Below are 27,213 nucleotides of genomic sequence, written 5' to 3' on the forward strand. Positions count from 1 at the left end.
CCTTTGTGTATCAAATATTAAGTTCAAATGCCTACAATTTGTATGTTTACTATTGAAAAGAGAAATTGTTACAGCAATGGCCTTCTTATGGAAGAGGTTACTGACATCTCTCCAGCCAAGGCAAACAGCACCAGTAAGTCCAGGCCAATGCACATTGTGCCGCTAAAGCTAACACACTTTCAGAAGGTACTTAAAAATGAGGACCTGCTGCAATACGAATACATCTCAGGGGAGTTCAAGGCATGTGAATGGCTGCAGTTCTGCGGAGAGCCCAAAGCAGCAGAAGTCATCATACTTTTTTCTTTTCATACCTCATTTCTTTTCACACAAAGCTGGAAGAGAACAGATCAGAGGATACACCGAATGGTGGAAGTGTTCTTTCCAGACTGCTTTCAGGTTACTTGAAACTGAATCACAGTCCTTCCGATACATTAAAAAAAAAAAAGTAACATGGCACATATAACACTTCATTTTAGATTCCTAACGTCACACAGAGCGAGGCACTCAGGGGTAAAGATTACGAGCCTGAAGTCTGTGTCCCAAAGATCCGTTGTATGTGGGCTGTGACACCAAGCAGAGTATTACTGAAATTAGTAGGATTCTGCATGCATGCTCATACAACACGCACAAGAAGCCAGACTGAGGACTCTGAGCCTCGTAATTGTGCTATGCATAAAGATTATTTGGAGCATCTAAGTGAGTCTTTCCTTTGGAAGGTATCTACAGAGGTTCAAACCATTCCTGCTAGACGCTTAGATTGAGCTTAAGACATTGGAAAAACTTAGATGAGGCTTTAGTAATAATAGATAGTCCACCAAACCACCATTCTTCCAACATATCAAGAGCTCTTTCAATAGATACCTCTTTATTTGAAATGGAATGCATCTTGAAAAATATGAAAAATAAATCACATCTCTCAGAAATCATTTATGAGTCATATTTACACACAATTTTTTTTTGATGACACTGATATTTCTGCTCACAATAGGATATGCTAGAAAACATTTGGTACATCACTGCAGCTATAATTCAGAAGCTGACATTTGCATATCATGAACCTTAAAAAAGAGGAATTACTTCAGGATATCACAGAGACAACATCCACTTGATCTTCCTTTTCCTCCAATTTCTAGATTTTCTTCGTCACCATAGCTTGAATTTTCTTGCTGAATCTGCTCCTTAATCACTTTTTCTTTTTAATTAAGACATGTAATTTTGACCTCTTTATGAACTGACTGTCCACACTTTTGCTACCTATATCAAGCATTTGTCTGTGTGTGTTTTACTGGCATTTGTTCTCTAATGAATTTACTTCAGCCATATGCTGTTGACTTTTTTTTTGGTAAGGGGAAGGACAACCTGATTTCTTTTCTTGCAAAGCTCCAATAAGACAGAGTACGATCTGCTGAACCTGCTTTCATAGCCATTGCTTACAAGGCAGTGACAGACAGTATTTAACCAAGTAGCTCCTAAGAAGACTATGCAGTAGTAGAGGGGCAAGCCAAAAAAAGCCCACAACTACCTAATTTATAACATCAAACAATTTCTTTGTCTAAAATAACTATCAGTCAAAAAAAAAAGTGGAATTTAGAGCGTGAGAAAGTTGTCAGATTGTCCACGTCAGACAATTTAGCCTTATTTATACTGACATGGCATGAGCCACGCAGTCTGACTGTCCCCAGGGGACCCCAGCCAATTTGTTCCCATTCAGTTTCCAACAGACAGTCTGGAGGCACAAAGGGGAGGTTTGATCCTTACGCCCATCCCACCAACTCAGGCTGCAGGCACAGCAACAGCTCAAGGTGGATTTTGTGACGTGACTGTCTCTCACGCTAAGAGTCTGGCTGACACCAACGCTTTTAAGAAGGTAACACAGCAGGCAATGACAACTGGCAAAAGTTTGCTGGTGAACTACATCAGTCCAAGTAGTTTTGAGAGCATCCTTCAGACCAACTTAAAACAAGAAACGTAAGGTGAAAGTGGGACACTGACCTTGAACTGGTGAAAAAAAAGCAGCAAATTCAAAATGAAAGCTGTTTTCTCAAACCTTAATGTCAATTATATCACTAAAATTGTCATCTTTCGTTTTCCAAAGTACAAATACTTCCAGAAGAGCAGTAAAATTTCAGCTTTAGACCAGATTCATAGACTTTTGTAGCATTCAGGGGCTTGCATCCACTGAGGACAGGAATATCTGCCTCTCCTAGAGAAATAAGTGCGTTTCCGATCACATAGGAAATAACTTTCATCAGTTACATTTATCTTTCAGTAGGCTAAAACGTATTTTAGTAGGTGAGATATCAGCGATACGTCTGTATATCTGAAAAGGTGGATTAGTTACTCAGTAAACTGTAATTAATGACTCTAAAGAGAGGAGCCAAATTACAAATTACAGTCTATTTTGTGAGTCTTTGACTAGCTCATTAGAGAATCCCCTTGCAGCTCTAACATCCAAGCATTAGCAGAATGATAATGGCAGATGTACAGAGATGTGGAAATTGGCTATTATGGTTGCCAAGACAGCGAATCTAATCCTAGAAGATGCAGGGCACCTTCGATTTCAATTAGTCTCAAAGTAATAACTTTGTTAGGACAGCTGTAACCTACCACCCCAAGCTTGTCACGCAACCTTGTCAAGGGCCAGATTGGAAAGAAGCGCTCGGGAGTAACCACAGAGGACCGCCAAGGTTGGGCTTTAATTCTGCACCATGACACATTTTGCACCTCTGGGTACGTGACCCAGACACCTGGGGGCAAGGAGCAAAAGAGGAGGCTAAAAGAGATCTCGGCTTACTCCTTACGGGACTGAGCTTAAGCTTAGGGTGCAGAGGAAGGGACCATCGTCATGCGCAGTAGCCAATTCTGAGATCTTCCTTTGAGTGTCACTTCAGTCTTTTGCTTTGAACACTTACAGAAACAGCTTGAACCAAGAACGTGGGGTTTTTACAGTCAAGCTACGCCTCAGTTACACAAACAGAAAAGTCCTCGATGTGTGGCTTTAAAAGGTTTTGTTTACATTCCTGTAACTCGTAAAGGGGCCAAAAGCCGTTTTCCTCACCACGCTAGTTAAAATAAATAGCTCCGCGGCTGCAACATTTTACCTTGAACCAGAGATAACGGGCCACATTGCTCCGTCCCGCTTACAACCTCCCCACTCAATTTACACCAAAGCACCCATGCTGTAACGGCACACAATGTGAACTCACCCATCGCCTGAAGGACCCTGTCCTAGAAAGCACACCGGCCTGTGCCTGGCTCCCTCCTCTACGCCAGGGCGCACAGCTCCGACCCGCTCTCGACAGCATCGACAGCCAAACTCCCACTGACTTTTAAGAGGCAGAGGAAAGACGAACCAGCTGTGCAATTAGCCCTTTGTTTTCCAACTTCATGGCTTCGTCAACGTTTTTGAGGCGAGATCACGCGCCCCTCTCAACATCCGACAGTGCTAAACACCAAAATTAATCTAGTTTATCTCAGCTAGAGAGCAACTTTCAGCTTATGAAAACTGTGACCAAAACAATCCGTTTGCACACTAAAATGTAGGTAAGATGGATTTTAAACTAGGGGCTACTTTAATGCAAGACACTGAATGAAAATTCAACAGAGGTCGAGCACCCAGACCGCTTACAAACCGACCGTGCAGAGGGAGCCCTGGACTCGGACACTAAGAAATGTTCCTAAGTGCTGCTCAGCTCTGGCCCAGGAGCAAGCACAAATGGGCAACTGGAATCCAACTGGGATGTCCGCATCACAAAAGAGCTTGGTCAGATTCCCCTCCGCTCACACATTAAACAGATGGGTTTTAATCTCAGAATGACAGTCAACGTTACTTTTTTGCATAACCGAACATGAATAAGTTTTATCATCTTCCACCAAGCATAATGTTTTAAAAGAAAATAATTTAAAAACCAAATTATAATTGTTATTCTCATTAGAGAGAACAGCTTTCGTATGCAGTATGGGTTTCAGCCAAATTCCAAACCACGCATCATGTTTTCCATGTTAGTGTAATACAGCGTATTTCGGGTAAAAATAAAAAACTCTTGTCAAATTGCACATGGCCAAACTACCCAGAACTTTTTAGTTCCTTTACGGAGCTAACACACACATTGTTTTTTCCTTTGCTTTTTGGATGTGGCCTACATTCAGAAATGCCTTGCAAACAAGCCTTTTAAAAAAAAAGAAAACAACCAACCAAACAACCCTAATAAATAAAATAAAATACATTAAAATAAAGTTACAGTACATCATGTCTCCTAGAAGTCCCATCACAGCAAAGGATCCTTTCCAAGGTTCATAAATAATAGGTTTGAAATGCTTCTCGGCACCGAGGGCGGCAAAGTAGCAGCAGCAGCAGCTAGCTGGGGTTCGGGTTGTGGAGCTGCTTCTCTCCCGTCTCCCTGCAGCTCTGGCATTTGCCCAGTTTTTGATCAACTGAAGTACGTCCGCAACGAGCGCGCTCAGTCCCGCTTCCCCGAGGCGCTCCGTTAACTTAACCTGCAATAAGACAGCACAGCACAAACGGCAGCCGGTGAGTCGAGGGAGGAGAGCCCGCAGCAGTTTTCCGCGCCGGGAGCCGCCTCCAGCCCGGGGCACCCGCGGGGCCGGGGCCGGGGCCGGGCGGGGGAGCGCGGCTGGGCCGCCGCGGGGGCAGGAGCGGAGCGGTCCCGGGGGCAGGAGCGGAGCGGAGCGGAGCGGCGGCCCTACCTGCGCTAGGCGGAGTTGGAGGCGCTGCGGAGGCGCGGGCCGTGGGGCTGCGCCAGGTGCTGCTGCTTCTGGCGGGTGGAGCGGACAGCGAGGATGGCCTGGCGGTTCTTGTACTGCACCATCTGCAGCGTGATCGCCGCGTTCCAGCCCTGCTCCTGCGCGCACCGAAAGTCGATCTCCTTCCCCTCGGCCATCACCACCGTGAAGTACACGTACTTGCCCTTCCGCTCCACGCAGTCCACCGTCTTCATATTGGAGAAGTGCAGCTCCTTGATCTTGGCCGCCGGCTCGGCCGGCAGCGGCGGCGGCTGCTGCTGCGGCGGCGGCTGCTGCTTGGGGGGGATGAGGAGCAGCCCCTCCTCGGTGAGGATGCAGCGCTTCTTCTTCCAGAGCTGCAGGAGCCCGTCGCTCCTCTTCTCCAGCACGCCCTCCTTCACCGCCTTGCAGCCGCTCTCCAGCATCCTTCTCGCATGGGCCGGCGGGGCCGGGAGCCTCCGCCCGCAGGGGCTGGGGTCGGGGGGCAGCCGGCACCAGCCGATGACTCTCCGCCCCGCGCCGGCTCCGAGGCGGAGGGCCGGGAGCGCCCCGGCCCGCAGGAAGCGGAGCGGCGTGGCGGGCGGCGGCGGGCGCGCTGCCGGTGCGGGCGGCTGTGGCGGCCGGCTTTTCCCTCCCCTCGGCTTTTGAAGGCGCCTTTCCCACCCCAGAGTGACACCCAGCGGAAAAGGCGGCTCCGCCCGCCGGCAGCGGGGAAGCCCAGCGCCGCCGAGGTGCGGAGCGAGGCGGCTGCCCCGCCCGGCGGAGCTGGGGGCTGCGCTGCCCGGCGGCAGCTCGGCCGGCCCGGCCGCCCCTCGGGGCAGGAGCGGGCAGCACCGCCGGCCTCCGGCCCCCCACCGCTCCTCCTAAAGCGCGGTGCCGCAGACAGACCACGAAGGTGCGCCGGGAGGGGTTTCCCCGCCGCGTTTAGCCAGCGGTAGGCTCACACAGGGATTAAAGGCACAATTGACTCGGTCGGCAGCCCTCACCTGCTCTCAGCGGGGTGTTCCTGCAGTGTTTGCTTGGAACACATTTCCTCAGCCTTCCCCCGTGGGGAACAACAGCGAAGGGCCTCCCTTCTGGGTGTTCGCGATTCAACTCCAGTAAAACCGGTGCCAATTTGCAGCAACACCCTGATACTTAAACGATCATCGCGCCATTAAACAAAGGAGACAGCCTCACCACAACCTAGTACAACAGCTTTACCCCTACACCCTTTCGCATTGCTCTCTGTGCTGGGAAGCAGCAGCTTCTAGTGTATATATAAAATACATCTTTACTCTCTGCAGCAGTTTGAGTAATGTCTAAAGAAAGCACATAGCCCTATCCCTTCCCAAAGGAAACACTAGAACCTCAGTGCTTGGAAATTTTAAAAGCAGACTAGGAAAAAAACCCAAACAAACCAAACTGGCGAACAGCTAGGACCACTTTTCTTGTTATTCTGCTTTGTTGCCACACATTTGCTTATTGTTTGGATTCTCCCCCGAGGTTAGCTTTTGAATTCATTTATTTGAGTAGAAAAGTAAAGTGACCTAAGGTTAATATTAAACTATTTATTTCAAAGTCCTTTGATGTATTAGATGTAAATCAAAAGCCCACGTAACTACATTGGCATTGTCAGCCAAATTTGAACTGAATGCTGGAAATTTCATACTGCCTTTTAGAGCACTGGGTTTTTGAAACATGTATTTAATATGGCCATAAAAAACCCTCCTCACAGTAATCTTGGCAGCTAGGAAGCAGGTCATGCTGTAGCATAGGTCAGTGGGAGCACATGAGAAAAAAAATTCAGTATTAATGATAGCTTTAAAAGAGTTTATCTCTGATAACATTTTAAAAAGGATTTCCTCTTATCTTTTACTCTTGAAGTTCAAAGTTAATTTTGATAAATTGTTGAGAGGTAAACAATTAAGGTAATAAAGGTAATTAAAATTATTTAGCTGGTTTACCTTTCCTGAGGTAACTGGAAGACACTGAAATCAATATCAAAGGTAACTTGCTAGCCACAAACTAAACAAAAAAAAGATCAATATCTTAAACATCCATTTATCTAAAGAATAGTTCCTTCTCCTCTTTTAAGAGGCACATGCTAGTTTCCAAAAGATGTGAACACCACTCACGGTTGTCTCAATCTGCAGTTCATTGCTATTTGAACCTAAATTCCCCAGCAAAAATATCTGCCTCTTCAGCTGCTGGTGCACATACAAGGCGCCTCACACATGGCTTGAGCAAGGTAAGAGAACTCCTGCCTTTTTACCTGGTGTGTTTTGCATCTACTCCTGATTGTGTCACATGAGCAAAGACTTCATGTTGAAATGGTCAAACTAGAACATAAACTGGTTAAAATGTATTCATCTATACCAAACAATTACAATACTGAGTTCATGTAAGGCATAGGACATTGAACTAAACCTGCAGAAGACTTATTTCTAATAATTCACCTGCAGAGTTTTGGTTGCTGCTCCCTTGCTGTAAGTGAATAGCCATTTGATTCCAAGTAAATGCACTAACCAGTAGTATGGAAACTTGCCTTAGACTTAGGAGTCCCACATGTTATTCTGCAACAAGCATTCAAGACCTTCCCCCCCCCGCCCCGAACACTGTGCTGTAACACTTAAGGACATTAACACATAATCTATAGCTATATATTTCAATGTGAGGGTTCTTTTTGCTTGTTCTCAGTGCTAATAGTAATTTGTAATTAATCAAAGGAAAAAAGTGAGAAAAATGTGGAAGGCCGAAGATTTTCATCAAATATACAGGAGAAAGGGACTAAATTCATTCTACTCCAGCCTTCCATGGCATAAAGTTCTCCAAAGTGTTGAATGTCAGATTTTTTAACCTGACTCTGAACACCAATGGACATACTCTGCTAATGTATGGACTCACAACAACAGCTGTTTATTCCCAGTAGAATTCACCTAAGAATGCGATCAGAAATAAACATGCAAAACATCTATTTAAACTTGTACTCTGTAAGCCAACAAATATTAACAGCCTTTTAAAATACGCTACATTTGACAAAAACAGCAGGTCTAGTCTCCTAGTTTTGACTGAGTAAGATGAAATACTGACAGTTTCATGGTAAAAGAACAAAGATATCCCAATTTAATTGTGCAGAATTTGCTAGTGAAGGATAACAAACTCCATTCTCCTAGATGGAAGTCAAAACTGAACTTCCAGAAATGTTTTTTACATTAGTATTTCAAAAACCACATTCATAGTTAAGCACACTACATTATCCCACTGAGATTTTACTTTACTTTTCTTTAAAGATATATTTAAACTACTGCAATTATATTAAATGTTCCATGTCTGCTACCTTTATTGAAGTTTCACTAAATACTACGCAGGTTCTGCAGCTGTTCCTCCTGAAATACCTGATGTGCAGATGCCTCCTACTGTCAAACCTGAAAACTACAACCTGAAAAAACTGTCTAATCCTTGAAAATATCTACATTTTTCCTTTTCTGTGTTCAAAGTTGCTATTGTTAACAGAAATGTTTGTTTGCTAAATACACTGGTCTCCTATATCATAAGCTCCCTAACTCAGGCTCTAGTAGCTGAAATTTTGTATGTGTAACCTTAATAAAGAGTAATTACGGTAAGAGTAATTAGTGTTCTTTTTAAACCCTGAGGCAACTTAAACATTGTTTTGGGAAGCCACCACCAAAGACTAAAACGCCCATAATTTTACTAGTACTCTCCTGGATAATGAATCTGCAGACAGCAGCTTAACACCAACTATCAACTATTAGTTTCAAAGGGATGATAAAACTATCCTGAGTGACAACCCTTAAACATCATTATTCCTGCCATTACTGAGAAGTGGCTAAAACAGGAAAAAGGGCTAAGAGGGAAACCTAAAGGAAGTATGAGCTGGTCATCACTAGACAGAAGGAAAATGAGGTAAAAATAGTCAAGAGTTGAGAAATACATGACAAACAGATGTGTTGCAATATGTGATTAATTAGACAATGAGTGCTTACTTAAAGTATTTTCTTGACCTTCACCATCTCCCAGCAGTTTCTCTGGAACTTGCTACTGACTGAACACTGAAGCACTAAATCTGTGATCTGGGGGGCAGACTTTTCCTTTTATGAACTCCATCTCACATATACCTGTATATACGTCACAGTAAACCAGACATAAATAGATGGAAGATTTACCATAACTATGAACCACATTTCCGCAGGCCTTAGCATTGCCTATAACCCATGGCACAGACTTACTGGCATTGCAGCTGCCCAGCCAGGCTTTTCCAAAGTCCCTTGTACTACAGAGATCGCTGTCTCCTAAAATATTAAAAAGCACTTAAGCACACATTGTAGAGCAAAGCCAGCCTGTAAGAGGGTTTAAATGACCTGATGTTTCTTAGGTTTGGTCACCTAGTCCTGAGTAAAACATGCTGTGAGTTCAGAACATACTAGCTGCTTCTCATCAACTACAGGGTAAGCATAAGTTTGGGCAGATACTCATAACATCTGAGCATACAGAAGCACAGCTCGCAACAACTAAGTGCAGGAGCTAAGCCCCTGTGCAGCTGCTGAGAGAACTATTCTTGTCAACTCAGCACACTTCACTTAGATACCTGTGAAAAAAAGAAGAGCCCTTCTGCCACACACCCACACTCCTTGCGCACCCACTTCTGGTATACACCAAGCAGACCCAAATGTGGACTACCTTATTTTTCGCTTGGGGTGCTCTGTCTTGTCTGCTGTACTTGCTAATTTTCCTACAAAAGCTGAGACGCAGGCCACATGTGGAAGACTTACTAGGTCTGAGCAGGGGTCTAATAGGAAGATTTAAAAAGAGTGATGAGACAAATCTTATCCAACATGCCATGTGGACAAACTTCCAACTCCTCTTGATAATGTACAGAAGTAAGACTTCCTATTTCCAGTAGATGGATTCATGTTCACTTCAGATAAGCATTAGGAATAAGTCATTACTTCAACACGCTCTTGAAAACTTGCAGGGAACCAGTGCATCTCAAACAGAACTGAGCAGTTATTAAGAAATTAAACTTAAGGTGTGGTAGCAACAACTTCTCTGACCTGTACAAGAAAGTCTTGGATTGGAGGAGGCTATATCTGCACAGAATGAAGGAGAAAGCACTGTAGAGCTGTCTACCTACTCCAACATCTGTGCAGCTCCAGCCCCAACCTCACAAGCCATCAAGGCTGTTACATACAGAAATGCCTTCACTATCAGACTGTTCCCTTTGCACTGAGATGTTTAGCATTTTGTTTACTTAAAGCCACTGAGAATGCCACAACACAATCCTCCTCCCCAACACAAAGCATCTGAGAAGGAACTGCTGCACCGACACCTTTGAAAACAGGAAATCTCTGGCAGACAAGCTAATTATCCATTTGTGTGTAAGTTCCCTATCAATTTCTGAATCAGGTCTACAACAATGGACCTTAAAACACAGGGAAAATTTAAGTACCAGCTTGAAGGCAAAGATGAACATATTTGATTCCTGCAGTTTTTGATATTGTTTGGGGTTTTTTTATTTAACAAGTAAAACCCTGTCAAAATTACAGTATCTGCCACATAGCCTGGGAAATACCAGTTCCAAAAATGCAAGTAAGAATCTGAGCTTATGAAGCTAGTTAGCTGTAGGAGACATTGCTAAGAAGTGTTGATATGCCTAGTGTTGAAATAATCCAAGGTAACATTTCTAGTTGCACCTGACATCATCCTTCTCCAGAAAGTAAAACTTCAGAATGCCAAGCTTAAATATGGTCTACTACTTTATTTCAGGATCTGTTTTAATTTATTTTTTTTTACCATTAACAAAGTTATACTAGACAAGAAAACTCTTTAGTGCTAATGTAATCTAATCTACGTCTGCTAAAAGTGTAGCATTACCAAGATGCATACCTCTCCATCAAGTATAAGCTCTGAGCGCCCTTCCCCCTTATCCAAAGTCTCAGTTAATTCTCCTCTCTCTTTCCTCACCAACCCTTCATTTTTCCCTAAGAGAATTCTCTCTTCAATATAGCAACCAAACCTGGATAAAAGACATTTACACAGATCTGAAATTTTGGTGAAGTACTGCAACAACTGACCAAGAAATCCCACTTCAGTGACACATTTTCCTAGCCTGAACTTGTTGACAACAAGGTAACTTATCTTCCTCAAATACTAAAGGAATAGTTTCTCTACAGCTGGGATAAATCCAAGAGAAGTGAAAAGAATGAGTCACAATACTCCAATCAATGTTGAAAGTTTAATGTTCCTGCTACATACTGCCTTTCAGAATCGCTGAACAAGTGTCATTGATGACAAAACTACATTAAGCACCAAAACAGTTTTTACTTAACTGATGCCTTAAGAACTGGCACCTAAATTTGTATGATTATATCCTTCCTTTTGGTGCAGTCTGGAGAGCACAAGAACTGCTGATTTAGAACTAGCAAGTCAATCTAGAGAGAAGCTTACCAAAATGTGTTGACAGAGATGGTCTGGATCTTGCAGGCTGCAGGTGAGCTTGGATACCTACCAAGTCCCCTTTTCAAGTATTGTACCCCGTTGTATGATATGAAGATATTAAATCAGAAAGCAATTGAAACACAAGCCAAATTTCTTAAGAACAGTGACTTCTGAAATTCAGACAACTTTTAACAGTACTTTTTCTCTTTAAGATACAGTTGCCAGATGCTGTTCGTAAAAATGGGCTAGATCTAAGTAAGGACTTCAGATACTTCTCATGTCCAAAAGTATGAATCCCAAAGCCCCATATTAATGACTGCTCAAGCTTGTAACATACCATCAATTCAGTCTCTGCATGCCCTGAAATTTAAGTTTAAATTTAATCCTGGGAGACATTCAGAGAAGAGACCAAGTGATACCCAAACACCTGGCAGGGTCACTGCCTCAAAGGATAAGCATATTCTGTCAGGATTTATGTCATCACAAGAACACAACCACATCTACTTTAACACAGCTATCGGAGAATGCGATCTTAACCTTTCATTACTGTGTTTTTCTACACTACAATCTATGGGTTACCTAAAAAACACCTAAGAGCACAACTGTATATAAAACAGTACTGTCGAAACTATAGATAACAAAAGCTCCTTCTCCCAAATCCATAAATATCTAGAGGAGAAAGATGAAGTCTGACAGGGATTCTGAAATGAAGCACTGTGATATTTAAGCCTTCAAGGAATTAAAAACTATCAGTTTACTCAGAGCACACTAGACCTTCTTCCTCTCAGGGGGGCTAAGGATTCAGAAGGGCACTTGTGATAAGCCTCATTCTGTATTACTTACTCTGCAAGCAAAAGACATGATAGAGAAACTCTTCTACCAGCCCCATCCTCATGTGGCTGTTGCCTCCTGCTTGCCCTGCTCTTTTCAAGCTTTTAACCCTTTATGGCTAAGTCAGTATATCAGTGGCAAGAAAAAGAAAAAAAGAATAGCTACTGCAGAAATAGATCCATGGCTACGCTGGACATTTCTTTCCAACCTTACAAGGACCTCCCCATCCCTCAAAAAGTTATGTAGGTACTTACTTAGAAGATCAGAACTCCTATAGTTATGTGAAGGACAAGACTGCACAGAGTACAGTAGCATCTTACTAACTAGGAAAACTCAAGTGGAAGACATCATCAGTTCATCATCTCTTCAACCTGAGTACACTCAAATCCACATCTGAAGAGCACCTCCACTGCTAGGCTAGAGGCAAGGTTAGTATGAGAAAGATCTTGTAAGCCCGTATGTTTCAACTGACAATGAACATCCAATATGGACAAAGTATGAACCTGAACATGCAAACATAAGCATAGTGAACAGAACATTAGGTGAGGACAGAAGAATTCCTCGGGGTTTGTTTCCTCCTCTGTACTCAGTGTATCAACCATCTACAAACTAGTATAACATCTAAGTCTTCTAGCACTTCCTTAGTCTGCAGGGCAGATTTTGTTCAGGACAACCTAGCTCTGTCTACACAGACTGGAAATCCAAGGCACCTTTCTTGGCTTCAGATTTCCTACTATTAACCAATGCCTTTGAGTCAGGCACAGCAATACCGAAGTCCTTTATCAGATCTAGCCCCACTTCTAAAAACTTGTCTTCTCCAAAATGGCAGTGTTGACCAATCACTGAAACATCTCGCTCAGATTCACAAGTATCACACTGCAAATGGAAAGCATGGATCAAACTTTCCAAACTATTGTGTTTGGTTTTAAAATGCTATGTACTTTGCTTTTCAGTAACTCTCAACTTTTGTTTCTAATAAAAAGTGAACTGCAGCATGAAAGATATGCCTTACCAGTTTACACATGCAGATAACACACATGATAATAAAACAAGACTAGCTTCTGAAAATACTAGGTTTTATTCACACCCCGGTGGTAAACAATAACCTTAATATGATGACTAGGTTTCTTTTGTAGATCACTATGTCACATAAAATACAAAACCCATAGCATAAACAAGCTGACAGTTATGAATGTTTAATGTGGTCTTGTTGGAAATTAAACAAGTTATAGTCTTCTCAAGTAGTCAAATTCAAAATGCATCATCATCTCCTAGTTAGTACAAGTCACTGCCATTTCTATAACAAAGTAATGAAGGCACAGCTAGTGCAAGCAGACTTAAACCCGTTCAGACTACTGGGCTGAAAAATACTTTGGTTGGTTCTTCAGGAGAGAGTTCTCTAAACAAATATTGGTCTCAGTTAACAGTTCTGATAATCTTTACAGCTGCAGTCTAATAGCTACATGACAAAGACTTCACAAGAACCAAACTATGTAGCAATGAATTAACATTCATGCTTTAGGGGATTTACTGCATTCTACATATTGGCAGAAAATTATACTGTTAAAATGCTAGGTAGATTGAACCTACATTTTAAACTGGTTCTTATGTGTTTGATTTCTTTTTTTAACAAATTGGTTACTTAATTCTACCAAGATACAAAACATAAGGCTGTAAGTAACTAATAGTTGTGTTTAGGCTATTACAGTGCAGGTAATCCTCAAGGCCACATACACACTGCTTCACTGCTGCTTGCATTCTGCTGGGTTTTGATCCTTCTGTTGAGAAAAAAGGAAATATCAGTTTACAGATACCAGTGTTTTAAAAGAACTATTCCTATTGCTAAGCATACTTTCTCAAGTTCCAGTATTCAAGTTGTTCTTTCACCTTTTCCCTTAAACTAATTGCCTAGTATTAGTAGTACTGCTGCCTTTGGATGTGGCAACATCCACAGTGCATTTATTTTTGCTTTGTTAGTGCATAGGTATATGATCCAGACTAAAAATCTGTTCAGAACTAAGTGTGGTGGGATACTCTGAAAGACACTAAAACTGGAAAAAGGAGGAGGAGAGTTATGCATAGTAACAAACAACCCAGCTCAGAAGAAGCATCCAGGCCTTCTACACAGTTTGAGGCAAAAGAAACTTCCTGTGGTCAGTAACAAGGGCACGGCCTTACTCCAGAAGACACTGTAGAACAGTGCAATGGAACACCAAATCATGGTATGTTCTTAACACTCTGGAAACATCTTTCGCAATACATTCCAGTTGTTAGAAAATTCTATCGTGGAAAACTTCTGTTATATTGAGACAGACAACCAAAAATATCTCACAGAAATATGGGAATTTAGGGAAAAAAGCTTTACTCCACTACCTTGGTCTGCATAGCTACTCTAGGATCACAGTGCTTTATAAATTCAGCTGGCTTTCAGCCTGTGATCAGCTTACAACTATTTATTCTTCTGTCAATACACTATAGTACCACTACTGTCTCTAGCCCTTTGGCAGTTCTCTCTGAGCATACAGTCTTGCCCTTTCTCAGTTCTGTTTAGCCTAGAAAAGCAATCTGAGTTGGTGGAAATAAGAAGCCCATCTTGCAGGTGGTTAATTTTTATTCCAAAACTTTCTTGAATAGGAAGCAATTTGAATACACTATAGCAGATGAAACATCACCAACAGGTAGTACATTTTGATTAATAGTTCTATACCCTACATATTTCTAGGTACAATGCTCAGATTATGTAATTCTTTCAATAGTACTTTGATTGTAGCTCAAAGCATTCCTACTGAAAAATATGCTGCCTCCTCATTTGAAATTGCAAGCACATTTTGCAACAGACATTTTTAGTTCACACAGACTTCATTTTCATGACTGCAACTTTTACCTACCACCATCAGATGCTTTCAGGTGGCCAAATGTGCCTTTCCCTCAGCCAGGAAAGAGCTATGAATTGAGTGGCTCACAATCACTGTTCCAGCAAACTGAGCCTGACTAGTCATTTGCCCTTCCCATGGAATAAAAAAACTGCCAGTTGCTCTTGGCTGTTCGCATTTTAGTACTTGGCTGTAGATGCATTCCTGAACCTTGACTTCTGCTACCTCAAGCAATAAAAGACTTGCTATTACCTACCCTGAAAAAGCCTCAGTTTTTTACTCTTCTGGGAAAATCTCTGACAAGTTCCCAAAAACTGAACCTGGATTACTCAGTTCTCTGCATGTCCTTACAACCATTATAGAACATTTTCAACATTAGCAGCAACTTGCTGCAAGGCAAGTTCATAGAAAACCCTACATAAAATTTTAAGTGTTTATAGGCATAAACAAACTTCAAACATTCTTTTTAATTCCTTACTTTTGGGTCATAATCAGGATCATTTTCTTCATCTGCTTCTTCTTCCCCCTCCTGAAAGAAAACACTTGTTTGTATTTCTCTAGCTTATCCACATTCAGCTTCCTGAGCTATTTAAGAGTAGAATTTAATTTTCTTGAAAAGACATTAATTACCACTTTAAGTTATGCATATTGTATTAGTTCGCCCTCCACAAAGCACATAATCTTTTGACAACAGGTGCAACTTCATTTCTAAGATACCTCAGGGTTGTCTTTGTTTGGTTTGGGTTTTTTTTAAGAATATTCACCCTGGATCCACAAAACAGTATGTTTTATCTTCCATTCATAAGTGATACTTAAATATAGTGTCCAGAGCATTCGAAAACTAAAGGAACTCTTATTCCAGATAACAAACTACAAAAGCAAAACCATTTAAATAAAGGCCATTTGTCAACTTACCTCATCATCTGCCTCTTCACCTTCTTCATCATACTAGGAGAGAAAATAAATGTTTTTGATAGTGTCAAAAATGCAGCCATTTATGGCTGTAAGTACAGCCAGATAATTCAAGTAGATGCCAGAGACCACATTGTATTGTGCTCTAAGAGAACTTACTATACCTGACAGACTTAAAAATGCTTTATGTATCAGCATGAACAATGTTCAATCTTTTAAACTACGCCCTGGCAGAGACAATTGTCTACACTGAGCTTGTTAAACTGTGATAACACTTCTGGCCAGTAGGGTGTCTCAAAGCCTAAGGCAAGCTGAACAATCAGTCACTTCCCTCTTCCACCACACTGAGCCAAGGCTTTGGACCAAGGGCTATCATTTTACATTCTAAAAATTAATTTTAAGGCTGGACTTATCTTAGCCAAATCCTTGTTTATGCAGAGGCAGGGGAGAGAAAATATTTTACCCATATAAAGTTCTGGGGTTTTGTGGTTTGCTTTTCAAGCTTAGCTCCTTTAAAGCACTTTATTCAAACTTCTGCAAAGCTTGCTTTGAATATCTTGGCATGCTTTGAATGTGCTCATCTATCATTTTCTAAGAAAAGCACCCTTCTAAAAGGATCAGGCTTGAATCTCAAGGAACTTGGTAGCCCATTATCACTGTAAGCACAAGAACAGGCTGAGCAGCTAGATAAATGAATTACCTTTGTGCTGCTCTTTACTGAACACTCTAGGAAGCTCAGCTGAAACTAATGTTGATACATCCCATTCTAAGGATACCAACATTGTAAAAGTCAGAAATTACCCTAAGTCTTTAAGCAACATTATTGCAAAGTTTTTAGCATTTTGAAAGAGTATTATACTTACATCATCATCATCATCTTCAATAGCTTCTCCTGTGAAGTACAATACTGATCGGGGGACTATACGTTCACGCAAGAAATGACCTATTTCAAAGTCTGCAGCAAGGATTGCCTCAGCATCATCATCCTGCATAAAACAACATTATTTCCTAAACCATAAGCTGATAACTACTTTTTACACAAAAACACAAGTTGCACAGTTTTTTTTATGTGGTCAGATTTATACAAATCCCACGTGCTGACTTTTTTTGGTTCAGGATTTGCTTTATAGAATTGAAATTGTGGAGTCAAGTTTTACACTTTAAGCAGCCTACCTGCAATATGCAGTGGGTCATTGCTTCTTCAGTAAGCTTAATTACACAAAATTCTGGAGTTTAAGTTTTATTTTTCCCCCACCCGCAACTTGCTTTTTTTCTAAGTAGAAAAATTGTTTAATACCTCCCATAGACTTTCAGTTTGTATGCACAACACCCTTAAGAACTAAACACTAGCCAGGTGAGCCTATCTAAAGATTTTACAAGCTACTTCTGATTCCTACAGTGCATCGCCTCCATGATTCCCATTAAGCAAGCCATTGTGAAGCGCCTGAACACCTAAAAATGCTGTCCAATCCAATCCCAGGTTTTCACTCCTTCTGTTTACACATCAAGTGTTCTGCTGTCCCCCATCTGAGAAGTTGTCTTCAATTCAAAAAGTTTTTTTTTTAACATTATGAACATACAGCTTTTGGTGTCAATGCCAACTGGAGTTCTAACAGCATGCTTCTGGAAGCTTTAATCAGATTTATCCTGCAAGCTGCATGATGTATTCAGCACTGTTAAGTGTTTTTGGTAGTTTTCCTCCTTACATAAACGTGGCTTATTGCCACAGAGTTTTCTACTAGTGAGCACACAGAAGAGTGGGCTTTTGCAGTTTTCTATTCTTGTTTTATTACTTTCTTCAAGAATTAATAGCTTGGGAATTTTTTAACAGCATAAAATACAAATCAGACACATGAAGCCATTAGAGAAGATCATCCAAACAATGCCTGAAGGGGAAGACTTAGACCACCCATTAGACCAAAGGCTAATAACAAAGAACACTAACATTTGTACAACTTAACAATTTACAAGGTAGCTTTCAGGAAGGATAAGCTGTTGAAGTTTACTAGACTGAACTCTACCATCCAACTCAAATACTCCTAATAAAGAAAACTCAAATACTTACTATTCATCACAAGTATTCTCAGTTAAATATGGAAGCAGTTAAAGCTGAAGCTGTTTAACAAACTCCCAAACAATTTGAACAAACACTTTGTATACAAACACATGAATTCTACTGGTGTTTCCCCTCCACCCCTTTGTATCAAATAAGCCAACTTACCAGGTCTCCACTTTCAGGAACTGCACAAAAAAAGAGAGAAGAAACAAATGAGTGAAGTACATACTACTTTTAAAGTGAATGTAGATAAATGAATGTTCAGCTTACCTTCAGGAGGACTAAAGAAGTTGAAGAAAGAGTCATTGGAAACAGTTTTTGTCACTGTTCTAACTGTTCCGCGACCCTTATGTTTCTGCTTCTTCTTAATGGTTTTCAAAGTAACATTCTTTCCTTTTTTCCAGTCTATTTGGCAACTGGAGAGGAAAGCAAAAGCAAAAAAAGCTGCAGCTTAATACCGTTCCCCTTGTTACAGGTACCTACTGAGACAACTCCAAGGCATACAGTGAATATAAAATATTAATGTAGTATTTATTCAGTGATACCTTTTCATTAGTTTGAGAACAAAAAGTAACAGGTTCATTTTAGGATTGAAGTTTTTTCATCCAAAAGCTTCTCCTTCCCCACTCAATCTGAGATACTAATTTTTATCTGCTACCGAGTTCTACCTGGTTTCCTATCAAAGAATGGTGTCACATCATTTTTCATGCTACCCATCCATTATAGAGTAACATCATATTCAGTCATGCTAGCAATATGCCAAGGTTTACCACATCTATCATTGTAATCAATAAGCCCTTAAAATAATGCAATCAAGCAGATGTGTAGTTTTTTGTTGGTTTTTAGTTGTTTGTTTGTGGGGTTTTTGCATTTTCGGTTTGTGGGGGTTTTTTAACTCTATCTTGCTATCATACCCACAGGCTTGTCTGACACTCACACAGAATTCTGGGGACATGTAAATGAAGAAGTCACATCAATAAGACCATCCACTTGTGCAGAAGTTTCTGATTAGATTCCTTTAAAGACTCAAAGGAAGGAGGCGAGTTGTTTTGGGACAAGAGGCTGTCTTAGTTAACACAAAACAAGGACTAGGAATAAATTATTTTCACAGAAGCAGAGCGTCATCTTACAGTGACCTCTGCCAGTATTTATGCTTTTGAAAAACAGTCCAAACTGAGGAAGACAAAACAGTTTGATCTAAGCTACTCAAGCACTTAAGACTAAATCTTATAGGACATTTGCAGAAATATGTTACATTAAGTGACTGGGAAATTAAGTGGTAAATAAAAGTCAGTATCAGTAACTGCAGATTAATATACGGATAAAACCAACCCTGACCATGCAGTGATAGGCTCTAAATCAGTTATTATCACTCAGAAGAGCAGTCAGAACATTAAAGAGACAGTAACACGAAAGTAACTGAACAGGCCATGATGCATAGAGTCCTGATGTACCCATAAGGCTAATTATGTACAACTCTGGTTTCTCTCGTCCTTATGTTCACAAGAAGAGGGACATGTACAGAATGAAGAGATTATTTAGTGTGAGGAGTAACAGCTAATTTAGAACAAAAGACATCACGGAGAAAGGAGCGTGACAGCTCTTTAAAATCATTATGAACCTGGAGTTAATAGGAGATGAGTGTTCTCCATTTCTCAATTAGATTAACTGAAAGACACTCAGAGGCAAACATTCAACACTTAAAAACAAACTGGACAACTGCAATACAGAAAGTAAAACTGGAATAGACGTCCCAAAATGCTGCATGTCAGAAATAGAAAAAGGTTAAAAGAAGTGATCAAACAAATTTTGAAAAAAGCTATCAAGGCCTACAAAAAGATAACACCATCCACCTTCCAATTCAGCTTTAGTGATTGCAGAACAGTATTTCTAGATAAATACTCCTTAGATTTTTTTAATTTATATATGCATATATATTATATAAACTTATAATTTATAAAATACATAGTTTTATATATCGTATTGAAGTTACTAAAAAACACTAAAAAACTCAAGTCAAACCCAGCTGTTGACAAGTTATTAGGTAGCAATATCTTTTCCAGCACCTTCCCAAGATGCTGTAAGTCTGCAGTTAGATAATGCTAAGGAAGAAACTTTTACATTGCCTTAAAGTTATTTATTAGCACTTACCCTGTACAACCCATGATTTCCGGTCCATCAAAGGAGAAGGGATCAGAATCATCTGGCTCTGACCTCATTCTATACGTCTTTGTCAACACTTCATTTGTGAAGTAGTCATTTGGTTCAAAATGAAATTCTAATGTGAAACTCTTAAAAAGAATTGCAGAGCGACAACTTTAGCAATTTAGCAACACATACCTTTAACTTCTAAATACCTAAAATCCAAACCAAAAAATACACATGCAATGGAATATATCCATTTCCTTCAATGTTGAAATGTTGCACATATGTAACTTATTCAAGAATTTGCTGCCCAAGTTGTACAATAAATCTTCAAATGTTTTCATTTACCATGTTGATCTTGCACTTACTAGTTAATATAATGCTTACAGTAATGACACAAGATCTCCCAGTGCACAGCTTTCCTAGTGCTAATGTATAGAGAGAACTTCTAAATTTAAAATATTAAAACTTAACAAGCTATCTGATTTCTGGCAAGGAAATTATAACAGTTATACAAAAAGTACCTGGAGGTATCAAAATTTAAAGGTGAAACTTAGTCATCAGATATTAAGGCCAAGTTATTAACTCATGAGAATTGGAAGGTTAAATTAAGTACGAATTCATTCATATGGTACTGCAAGACTAGTACTAGTCCTTGTACTGTTTTTCAGAAGACAAGAATCAGCTGCATATCTCTCATGATTGCCATAAGACAATTGGCTATCAGAGACCATGCTACTAATATACCAATAAGTTAACATAACACAGAAGTAATCTAGTTTAATAGGTTAAACTAACCATAGGCTGTCCAACTTCTGAAAATTTCACTTTTATATCTTTTAAGTGTTTCAGGATAGGTTCATCATGTTCCTGTAAAGAAAACACAGTTTATTCAATTTTCATAACATTAAATTGTAGACAGATTTAAGACCCTGCAGAGATAAAGCCATATTTAGAATGAGGTTTACATATGACAAGAACCTTGTCTGCTGGAAATATAACACAGCAGAGAGGAAACAGTCCTGGAGATTCCTGGAGTGTGTGGAAGATAACTTCCTGACACAGCTGGTAAGGGAGCCTACCAGGGGAGGTGCCCTGCTTGACCTGCTGTTTATGAACAGAGACGGACTGGTGGGAGAAGTGAAGGTCGGAGGCCGTCTTGGGCTTAGTGACCATGAAATGATAGAATTCTCAATTCTTGGTGAAGTAAGAAGGGGGGTCAGCAAAACCACTACGATGGACTTCTGGAGGGCAGACTTCAGCCTGTTCAGGACACTGGTTGAGCGGGTCCCTTGGGAAACGGTCCTGAAGGGCAAAGGGGTCCAGGAAAGCTGGGACTTCTTCCAGAAGGAAATCTTAAAGGCACAGGAGCAGGCAGTCCCCATATGCTGTAAGAAGAGCTGGCGGGGAAGACCACCAGCCTGGCTGAACCTGGCTGGGACTCAGGAAAAAAAGGAAAAAAAGAGAGTTTATCACCTTTGGAAGAAGGGGCAGGCAACTGAAGAAGAGTACAAGGACCTTGTTAGGTCATGCAGAGAGGGAATTAGGAAGGCGAAAGCCCAGCTAGAGCTCAATCCGGCCACGGTCGTAAGGGATAACGAAAAATGTTTTTACAAATACATTAACAACAAAAAGAAAGCCAAGGAGAATCTCCATCCTTTACTGGATGTGGGAGGGAACATTGTCACCAAGGATGAGGAAAAGGCTGAGGTACTTAATGCCTTCTTTGCCTCAGTCTTTAACAGCCACACCAGGTATCCTCAGGGTATTCAGCTCCCTGAGCTGGAAGACAAGGATGGAGAGCAAAAGAAACTCCCCATGATCCAGGACGAAGCAGTTAACGACCTGCTATGCCACCTGGACACTCACAAGTCTACGGGGCCTGATGGCATCCACCCAAGGGTGCTGAGGGAGCTGGCGGAGGAGCTTGCCAAGCCACTCTCCATCATTTATCAACAGCACTGGTTAACGGGGGAGGTCCCGGACAACTAGAGGCTTGCCAACATGACGCCCATCTACAAGAAGGGCCGGAAAGAAGATCCAGGGAACTACAGGCCTGTCAGCCTGACCTCGGTGCCGGGGAAGATTATGGAGAGGTTCATCCTGAGGGTGCTCACAGGGCACGTGCAGGACAACCAAGGGATCAGGCCCAGCCAGCACAGGTTCCTGAAGGGCAGGTCCTGCTTGACCAACCTGATGTCCTTCTATGACCAGGTGACCCTCCTAGTGGGTGAGGGGAAGGCTGTCGATGTTGTCTACCTGAACTTCAGTAAAGCCTTTGACACTGTCCCCCACAGTATTCTCCTGGAGAAGCTGGCAAATCGTGGCTTAGGCAGGTGCACTGTTCACTGGGTAAAACACTGTCTGGATGACCGAGCCCAGATAGTCATGGTGAATGGAGCAAAATCCAGTTGATGGCCGGTCACAGGGCTCAGTTTTGGGGCCGGTCTTGTTTAATATATTTATCAATGATCTGGATGAGGGGATTGAGTGCTCCCTCAGCAAGTTTGCAGATGACACCAAGTTGAGCGGGAGTGTTGATCTGCTCGAGGGTCGGAAGGCTCTGCAGAGGGACCTGGACAGGCTGGATCCATGGGCCCAGGCCAATTGTATGAGGTTCAACAAGGCCAAGTGCCGGGTCCTGCACTTGGGTCACAACAACCCACGCAACGCTACAGCCTTGGGGAAGAGTGGCTGGAAAGCTGCCCCACAGAAAAGGACCTGGGGGTGTTGGTCGACAGCCAGCCGAATATGAGCCAGCAGTGTGCCCAGGTGGCCAAGAAGGCCAACGGCATCCTGGCCTGTATCAGAAATAGTGTGGCCAGCAGGAGCAGGGAGGTGATTGTCCCCCTGTACTCAGCCCTGGTGAGGGCACACCTCGAATACTGTGTTCAGTTTTGGGCCCCTCACTACAAGAATGACATTGAGGTGCTGGAGCGTGTCCAGAGAAGGGCGACGAAGCTGGTGAGGGGTCTGGAGCACAGGTCTTATGAGGAGCGGCTGAGGGAGCTGGGGTTGTTTAGCCTGGAGAAGAGGAGGCTGAAGGGAGACCTCATCGCTCTCTACAATTACCTGAAAGGAGGTTGCAGAGAGGTGGGTGTTGGCCTCTTCCTCCCAAGTGACTAGTGACAGGACAAGAGGAAATGGCCTCAAGTTGCACCAGGGGAGGTTTAGACTGGATATTAGGAAAAATTTCTTTACTGAGAGAGTGGTGAGACACTGGAACAGGCTGCCCAGGGAAGTGATGGAGTCACCATCACTGGAGGTGTTCAAGGAACGTGTGGACAAGGCCTTGTGGGACATGGCTTAATGGGCATGGTGGTGTTGGGTTGATGGTGGGACTTGATCTTACAGGTCTTTGCCAACCATAGTGATTTGTGATTCTGTTACAGCACTGAAACATTTTCATGAACATGACCAGCAGATGGCAACAATGGCTGTACAGAGTTTCCACTGCAGTACACAACCTAAATCCATACTAACACCAAGTAGTTTTTAGCAATATCTAATACCCATCTTACACACAGTCCTACAAACACAGGAAGTGTATTAGTAAGGTAAAATAAGGTCAAACAAACAACATAGTAAGAAAGCATTTCAGACTACTCTGTGCTCTCAGTTGAATAAAGTACCAGAGATGACATCCAAATACTTGTTCAATTTTTGCTCTCCAACAGACACATCAAGTAATGTACTGTTTCTACTCCTTTCTTAAAAAAAAAAGATGCTTGGATTAAGTACTAACGCAACTTCAAACAAGCCTGGACCACCACCTACCTGAACCATATCACTGAGCAAGTCCACGTTCTTGAATACTGTCAGCCAAAACTCAGGAATTCCTTTAGGGTCTTCTTTTTCTTCATCTTTTTTTTCCTCTTCAAGCTTGGCTTTCTCTTTCATTTCCTCCTTGATAGAATAAAAATGTTAGTTTTTCTTAATTTTAAGAGTGCCCACGAGGTTCGTTAACAGTTTTATGTTGATACCAATACAGATAAATTTCATACGCATGCTTTAAGCAATCATTATGAATTGTTATTATAAGCAAGCAATCATTATGCACCCAATTTTATTTTTTAAATTTTAGTTACAGTATTGAATCTTGTTTCATGATAAAGCTTGAGATACTGATGAGAACCGATTATGATACTCACTGAAATTTCTTCTTCGACATCTGCTTTCCATTCACATTCTTCCTCTGTAGGTTCATAAATTGCATTGATGATTTCACTTCGCTGGAAGATTAAACCATGAAAATTTTCACATTTCCTAGTCATTGAAACCAGCAATGCCTTCACCAATAAATTCCTAATCCTGAAGTTACACAATTAGTAATACATTAACTATTTATCAGAACTTTTTCTTCCGGCCCTAGAAGATAACTCAGCAGTTACAAGCTTTTCAACACACTATAATAAGCACCAAAGTTCCAGAAATGTTACCATATCATCTGACATCTGCTCAATTAACAAGATAAGGTCTGGTATATTGAAGTGAATTTGGTAACCATGGCACAGACTGAACCTTTCTCCCGCTTAATCTTAGTTGATATTCACATGGAAGGTAAAATGGTGTCAATTGAATTGAACGGACACATATGAGACCAAAATAATTCAGAAGATGCATAAGCTTTCAGTTTATATTCCCTTGTGTTTTAGCTAAAGCTTTTAAGTACAAATCAGATTAGCATTAAAATACCTTGTCAAATAAGGGCTGATAGAGAGCAGCATACTTTCTTTCCAGCTCATGAACTTCCTCGTAGAACTTTGCTTCTATCTGTGCACACTGAACTTGAAGGTTCTTGAGAGCATTCACACGTCTTTTAACAACTTTAGGCAAGCTGAAAAATTCAGTGACAAAACTGTTACTAACACTGCATGCTAAGCACCAGTTGAGCCCTCCTTAACCAGTCCCCTTAATAACCAACTTGCATCAAAACAGATTTTACACTGTACTTTAGAAAGCTGAACAAATCAAAACTATGACCCACTGTACAATGTGGATTGAAACTGTTCACACAGGCTCTTAAATTGAGGCTTAACCTGAATTAGAACCAGAGTGTTCCAAACACCTGGATCAATCATGATACAAACTTGTACAATAAAACTTCTAAAAAACCAAGTTTTACATTATCAATGAGCAGTATAGTAAATTCATATAATTGAGCAGATTAAGAAAGGTCTAACTACTAATTGGTTTGGTTTTATGAAAGAAAGTTCAAGACAATTGAATTATTACTTCACTAAGGAAGTCAATCCTCAAAATTCAAATTTCTGTTTCACTCAGGAAAGCAACTAGTACTGCTGTCTTCTAACATATTAACTGTCACTCCCAAAATAAGCCAGAATTGTTTTGCTAAATGAGACACTGTATTTTACACATGTATAAAAGGAAAGCAATTAATGCAATCCTCATTATAATTACTTGTCAGCTGCAACTCTAATACTAGTTTCACTTTAGTAAAATACACTAACAGACTTACTGTTAGGTCAGAAAGTTACCTACATAAAGGCTACTGGTGAGATTGATGGGGTAGATTGCTGACAGCTCCATTGCCTGTGAGGTAGGCCAAACCCCAGCATATGGCTACAGAAGATTACTGTGTTACCTTCCCATACGTACTTTATTTAAGCAATTGGGCCACATGACCACCAAGAAATCAAGATTTCCCTTAACCTTCCAATTTGGGCAAAAGTACATCTGCTACATGAACTACCAAAAAAGCTTAAATTTAGTCATGTATGTTCATAAAGGGTTGATAACATTCTTGTTACTCTGACATTTTTCCAGAAGTTAGTCAAGTTAATTATTTGCTGTAATTTTATCTTCAAGTACAATAGCAGAACTAACAGCAACTTCAATAGCAAGTTCAGTTATTTCAGGAAAATAATGTTAAGGAAAAAAATTAATACAACCACAGAGATAAGTCATACAACAATCACACACTTAATGCTACATGCATATATTTAGACTAAGAGTACTGATCCTAGCAATTGCATATAAAAACACTGTGAAAGTTCTAAGAGATAGGGCCATACATGCAGCATGTCCAAGTTGGTATATCAGAGTAAAGATTTTAACCCCTTTATTAAAGAATCTAGAATCTTTCGCATGTGTCAAAGTTACATTTTGTTACAGTCCCTGCCAACTAGTTCAAATTTCACAATTTGTACATCCACTACCTTTATAAACTCTGCACTTTTTAAAAAAAACAAGGTAGCTTCATGGAAGAGACAGCTTTTACAAAGTAAATCCAAAATGGAGCAGCAGACCAAGAAGTGCAAACTGGACTGCACGTGTACAACAGCAGCAAGTAAAACCTGTTGCTCTGAACACAAGCCACTAGCAAATGTTATAACTACACAAGAATACAACCTCCTGCAAGCAGTTGAGGGAAATTCTACTCTATGAAAGTAAGTTTCATTAAAATTATTGTGGCCAGGCACAGGTGAAGAGGTAAGATATTGGATAGCTGCCAAGCAATTAGCAGATTCTAAGCCTGAGCAGAAAGATGTTTTCCTGGAACCTGTTTAGTTTCCCACCAGCTTATGCATCTAGTTCTTTAACAGCCCATAGTACAGGCTTTTAAGATCCCAGATTCCTGCTGACTTCTGTGCCATCTCAGTGTCTAGACTTTGTAGATAAATAAGCTCAAAATAATACTTGGGAAGACGTGTAAGAGGCACCTGTAAAGCGTGGTTAAGTCAGCATGCATATGTTGAGAAAGCGCAGACAAGTTACACACATTTTCCAGCTGTTTTTGTACTTCAAGTTAGGTAAGCATTTGGTAACAATGGCAAAGTTGCAATGCTTTTGTGATAGAGAATGCACTACTGTACTTGGAATTGATGAAGAAATGGCACAGTATCTTAGAGAGCAGCTGACTAGAAGAATGCCATGTAAATCAATGTTACCACTTTTGTTCACTTCTTAGATCAAGGACCTGAAAGATTAGTAGAGTTTAATTAACAACTGTTGAAAAACAGAAGAAAAATATTGGGTATAGAAAGCCTGTAGTGTACAGTATCTAGAAGAGAAAGAACCTGGGTACCCTGTGACTCCATGCTCTTTCCTGGGCCAATATTTATCAGGGAAGGCTGTTAGTTAAATGGGCTTTAGTTCCATGCTATCATCTATAACAGGAAAGTGGTTGAGTAGGAGGACCAGCAGCAACACCACCTGTTACTCAGTAGCTGCCCCAGTTCAAGTCAATAGCAG

The 27,213-nt window shown here is 41.0% G+C and overlaps 2 protein-coding genes across 3 annotated transcripts in view; both read right to left on the minus strand.

The window, feature by feature from the left end:
- Window positions 1–851: 851 nt before the first annotated feature.
- PHLDA1 (pleckstrin homology like domain family A member 1) lies at window positions 852–5,180 on the minus strand. The gene is made up of 2 exons (XM_059816491.1): window positions 4,708–5,180; window positions 852–4,497 (listed from the first exon to the last, which is right to left on the minus strand). Exon 1 carries the CDS (start codon window positions 5,166–5,168, stop codon window positions 4,713–4,715), a length of 456 nt encoding a protein of 151 aa, XP_059672474.1. The 5' UTR covers window positions 5,169–5,180; the 3' UTR covers window positions 852–4,497; window positions 4,708–4,712.
- Window positions 5,181–13,049: 7,869 nt separating this feature from the next.
- The window catches only part of NAP1L1 (nucleosome assembly protein 1 like 1), a 32,478-nt gene continuing 18,314 nt past the window's right edge, over window positions 13,050–27,213 (minus strand). The window contains exons 5-15 of one of the 2 annotated variants that reach the window (XM_059817319.1): window positions 24,694–24,835; window positions 24,150–24,230; window positions 23,776–23,901; window positions 20,797–20,868; window positions 20,005–20,144; window positions 18,124–18,269; window positions 18,019–18,038; window positions 16,661–16,783; window positions 15,801–15,833; window positions 15,364–15,414; window positions 13,050–13,790 (exon numbers count right to left, since the gene is read on the minus strand). In XM_059817319.1, coding sequence (XP_059673302.1) covers window positions 13,755–13,790; window positions 15,364–15,414; window positions 15,801–15,833; window positions 16,661–16,783; window positions 18,019–18,038; window positions 18,124–18,269; window positions 20,005–20,144; window positions 20,797–20,868; window positions 23,776–23,901; window positions 24,150–24,230; window positions 24,694–24,835 — 970 coding nt within the window. In that variant the 3' untranslated portion in view covers window positions 13,050–13,754. Of the gene's footprint in view, window positions 13,791–15,363; window positions 15,415–15,800; window positions 15,834–16,660; window positions 16,784–18,018; window positions 18,039–18,123; window positions 18,270–20,004; window positions 20,145–20,796; window positions 20,869–23,775; window positions 23,905–24,149; window positions 24,231–24,693; window positions 24,836–27,213 lie in introns of both variants that reach the window. The other variant, XM_059817318.1, reaches the window with a different exon arrangement.

Source organism: Gavia stellata, chromosome 4 (genome assembly GCF_030936135.1).
Source record: "Gavia stellata isolate bGavSte3 chromosome 4, bGavSte3.hap2, whole genome shotgun sequence".
NCBI classification, from domain to species: Eukaryota; Metazoa; Chordata; class Aves; order Gaviiformes; family Gaviidae; genus Gavia; species Gavia stellata.

Bases quoted from the DNA above. Each gene is read 5' to 3' on its own strand.
- PHLDA1 (XM_059816491.1), bottom strand. From the start codon at position 5,168: ATGCTGGAGAGCGGCTGCAAGGCGGTGAAGGAGGGCGTGCTGGAGAAG.